The following is a 4,924-nucleotide window of genomic DNA, read 5'->3' as shown; positions in this document are numbered from 1 at the left end:
TTTAGAATGGTGAATTGTTTAGATCTTTTCCTAAATTATATGATTAGACGAGCATTATCGAGTAGCATTTATCCGTTTGTTGAGAGAAAGATATAATTGTGAATTAAAAACAATGAATAGAATATCAGTACAGTTGCACTTAACGCCGACATATCCCAATATCTGTAGAAACAATCTTTTATTTTTCTTAGATTGATATCCAATTTAAATAGTAATTAATATCTATTGTTTATTTGCTGAAGATATCATTAGATAGTCTAGCATATTTATTCAAAAAGTTTTATTTGTGAAGGTTTTTTTAATTCTTTGATTTTTCTATTCTGTGAAATCTTTACATGGAGAAACCGTTCCTAATGAATGAAAAACATATTTATCAAATGCCAAACTTTTAATGAAGCTGTTAAAATTCGGTTTAGAAATGCATACAAATATGATTGGAAAGGAAGTACTTTAACGGCGCAACTATATAATTTAGGATATGGCACAGGTCAATGCATTGTTGTCTGCATTTCTATGATTTGATGTGTTTTTTATTATGCAATTGAGATACAGATTGAGAGAGATATAGCTTTCTAATGAGAATTGAAACAGAAAATAAGAAATCTGCGCATTGAATTACTGATATCGTTGCGGTTTTTTTTCTTCGTTTTTTGATTTCTTTTTTACAAATATTCAAGCATAATAATGTTATGTCATGAAAATGAAAAATATAAAATTGTTGCCAAATGAAATATTTGTTTAACTTTTCTATGTTGAGAAATATTTATCACTCAAAAGAGTGATAGTTGAGATTCAAAAATTCAATTAAAGTACTATTTAAATTTTAATATTATAGATATTTTATTATTGTATCCTTTCTTCTTGTTCACAACTATTGATGAGTCAAGAAGATTAATGAAATTCCTTCTTTATTACTTCAAAATGTTGATCAACGTTTAGATATAAAATCGCTAATCATTTTGTAATTAGCCATTAGAATTCAAGAGCAACTTTATCAATGGAGTGTAAGGGAGATCAACATATATTAATATATTTCAAAAAGCACGACTACCAGTTCTTTATTTACTCGTAAGATTTGCGGTTGCAAAAATATTGATATCCTTGAAGACATTTCCATCAGATGATTTATTGTGTTTTGATAAGTACGCTTGATTGCAGTTTTACCAGGAAATCTGTGACAGTATTTTGAATTCATCATAACTTGAGACTCAAAATGACATTTCACATATGAAGATATCAAAGAAAACCACGTCCCTGTTATTAATGCAAATGCAAACAAATGAAATAGGAGTGAAACCACATATCCGAATATGCTTACCCATGTACTTTGCTCAAATATTTTGTGGATACGAAGACAAAATATACCATAACACTGTAGTAAATAAATTGAATTTGTAATAAAAGCATTTACGAACATTGTCTGTTACATCTAAATATTCTTAAATTTTCTCAGATTTGCTTTGTTTTGTTTTAAGGTATACTGCTGTATGGCTTTTAAATTCTAATATCGTTGATTTTTATTTGGGGTTAAAATCGATTGTCAGATGATGGTTGTGCATTAAGACCATATAAGTATTTATTTATTTATTTCAGCTGCTTTTGGAAAATGTAAATTGTATTAAAATTGACTTACGCAGTTTGTTTTTCGAAAAGTTAGACTCCAAAATGTATTTTTCTAAAAATTTGTATTGCATTGATTAATATAAAATAATATACAAACTGTTCAAAATTTATAGCTTTTAAAAGAAATTAAAACCCAGTTTCTAGCCTTTGAGTTAATGAGTACAAATTAAAAATCTTTAAAGTGTTTGTTTGTTTGTTTGTTTAATAGTAATTGACTTAATAAAGAGTTACTTTCGTTTATAACTGCATCTAAAATCATTACAGGAGTCACTTTTCAAAATATAAAAACCGCACTTTTCAGATAATATGTAGATTTTTTCATTCTTTTATAAATGGCAAATGTTTCAAGCAATTATCGAGTAGCAAAAACTAAGTACACTTATCACCAAGGACATTGAACCAAGTGCGTAGTTTATTGGGAATATTGAATCTAGCCATTGCAAAATTGACCAATAATATAATAATATAAAATAAGACCACATGCCCAGTTGCTGCATGAACAGTAGTTTGCCATAACCGAGGTCGAATAATGGCGGCGGCATTTGTATTCAATGTCCGCTTGAAAAGTTGAAAGTCAAACTTTACCGTCAATGACGAACGTATCAAACTCAATTTTATCCGAACAAAAAGTTTTTCCAGAGAAACAATGGCCCCACTTGAAAAGAAATCGACAGAGGATCGAATTAATTGTTTAATTGTTTGTTCTTCATAGCCTTCTGTCTGTTCAAATAGTGCGTCATCATGAGGCGAATAACGTCTAAGAAAGCTGTGCAGCGAGGTCGGCCCCCGCTTTTATTCATTGTGTTGGCTATTTTAAATATAACAGCTTAGTAATGTAATATTTAATATGCTAGTGGTCATTATTAAAAAAAATACTATCTTAAATTGCTAACTGATGCGTTTTCAAAGTATTTTATAGGATTGTAGATTATTCTGATGTCATAATTTACAATTTCGAGAGAGTAACACAGCGAGCCAAGATTTACGTCCACACAGAAGAGACCTGCACAGCAAAATACTTTAAACTGTTAAGAGATCTGTGGCTTATGTAGGGGTTGAAGGGAGATCGGTGCTGAAAAAGAAATATGGCGGACTTTGCCTATTTGCGAGCGGTGTTCAGATTTAAGCACATTGTGTATGAGACATGAAATTTAGCGATGATTCGATTTTGTTTATAAGCGAAGCTCTGGAGTAATTTGGTTTTTTTTAATTGCAGATTCATGATTAATACTTTAATTGCTGTTTATAAGAATTAACGTTTGGACTTGGCAAAAAAGGCAAATAATAATGATTTATAACTTTTTTATGTATAAAAACGTAGGTTTGGTTTGAATAAAGTTTGTAAATCCGTTTTGTATCTTGCTGAACAATCGATCTTTTAATTTATAGTCATCAAATTTACTTTAACAAAAGGTTTATGTTCTATATTTTTTTTATTTAATACTCACTTGCTTTTGTTTATTACCCCTTTATTTATATGCTTCTAACAATAAATCTTCGCTTTTGTCTTAATCTTGCATTTTTCTCTTTATTCACGTAAGTTTTTATTTTTAGTCACCTGGGTTTAATTAAATGTTTTATTGGCCACGATTTATGTACACCAATAGTGGTTTATAAGTAGCAAGTAGAACCCTTGCGTGTTATAAAAATCCTATGGAACACCAAAATAAAAAAAGAGTACAAAGAAATGTCTGTGTAGTCCAGACCATTTAAAAGTGCTTGCTAAAAGCAGAAAAGGAATTCACACAAATGAGGTAAAATCAAATCACGAGATCGACCAAGAAGAATGTTCATGTAATATTTATTGAAAAACCCCAACAAGTAACCGAAATCAACAATAACATTGTGTATCCAATGATCCATTGTCTAGTGGGTGCTTATCCGAATATTCTTTAATAAACCTGTAATAAAAGAATGAAATATATAAAATAAATGTTGATGTTTCCGAATTTTGACACAAAGGTTTTAATAAAAATTGATTTCATTGTCCTTACCTTTCTCTTGGGGAGAGGACTGATCCCGTACTGAGGTTGTTGACCAGGAAAGTTGAACGGTCCAGGAAAGCCGATTTGTCCGGGGAAGCCATATTGTCCAGAAAAGCCATATTGTCCGGTTAATCCATATTGTCTGCCAGGAAAGTTGTATTGTCCGCCAGGAAAGTTGTATTGTCCACCAGGAAAGCCATATTGTTCAGGAAATCTGTACGGTTGGGGAAAAGAGTTAACCCTTCCTGGGAATATTGAGCCACCTAAGGATGGAGATGATGCAGCAGCTGAAGCAGCAGCAGATCCACCAGAAGAAGCAGCACTTGCCGAGGCTGCACTTCCTGGCCCAAAAGATGAACGTCTTGTCACTTGGAGTCCACCAAAGTTACCTCTAAATCCAAAATTTTCTCCGCCAAGACTTAATCCAAGATTCCCTCCGCTAAGACCACCTAATGCAACGTTTCCTCCGCCAAGACCTCTGCCAAGACCTCCGCCAAGATTTAATCCAAGATTCTTTCCGCCGATACCACTTAATCCAACATTTCCTCCGCCAATACGATTAAATCCAAATTGTCCTCCGCCAAGACCACTTAATCCAAGATTTCCCCCGCCAAGACCACTTAATCCAAGATTTCCTCCACCAAACCCTCCTGGACGGTAAATATTGGCGCCATAATCGTATTTCTTATCGTAATCAGATACGGCAAATGCCAAAATGCAAAGGAAAACACATGCGCGGATCATGACTGCAATATAAATACTTAGGAAATATAACTTCATCGGCATATATCGCCATACTTTTAATAAGGGCTGTCATTAAAGGATATAGAGCTATATATAGACATAGCGTATCTATTGCATTGCAATGATTGTTGATATCTTACCTGTATCTTGAATCCCTGAGGCCCTGAATGATGTCCTGACTAGTGGACTGGAAGTTCCTCCTTTTATATACTTCTGTGACGTAACCCTGCACCAACATCATTTTATAATGAAACGTATTTTTAATTATTCATCAAAAATATTAAATTTGAATGCGCATTATATTTGTGTATAAGATTTTTATCGAACGTCATTGGTTGTTTAGTAATTCTTTAAATTTCTTTTCTCGAAATGTTATGAAGAAATGTTATAAAGAAAAAATATGATGGTTTTCTTATACTTTTATAGAAAAATGGATTGAATCTATTCTTTAGAGCTGTAAGTTATTAATAACTATTATTGTTTTATTTTTAGTATTTATTGTTTCATTTCTTTTGATAAGTTATATGCTATGCGAAATATCAAGTTTTCTGATTTGTTTACCTTGAAAGATT

At 31.9% G+C, this 4,924-nt stretch overlaps 1 protein-coding gene across 1 annotated transcript; it reads right to left on the bottom strand.

The window, feature by feature from the left end:
* Nucleotides 1-3,405: 3,405 nt before the first annotated feature.
* LOC128175267 (ATP-dependent RNA helicase glh-1-like) lies at nucleotides 3,406-4,352 on the bottom strand. Its single transcript, XM_052840768.1, has 2 exons — nucleotides 3,618-4,352; nucleotides 3,406-3,524 (listed from the first exon to the last, which is right to left on the bottom strand). The coding sequence occupies exons 1-2, from the start codon at nucleotides 4,350-4,352 to the stop codon at nucleotides 3,516-3,518; spliced, it is 744 nt and encodes a 247-aa protein (XP_052696728.1). The 3' UTR covers nucleotides 3,406-3,515.
* Nucleotides 4,353-4,924: the final 572 nt, after the last annotated feature.

The sequence above is a fragment of the Crassostrea angulata genome, chromosome 3, assembly GCF_025612915.1.
Source record: "Crassostrea angulata isolate pt1a10 chromosome 3, ASM2561291v2, whole genome shotgun sequence".
In the NCBI taxonomy this organism is placed as follows: Eukaryota; Metazoa; Mollusca; class Bivalvia; order Ostreida; family Ostreidae; genus Magallana; species Magallana angulata.
Note: the sequence above shows the minus strand (reverse complement) of the source record. Positions and strands in the feature narration are given on the sequence as shown.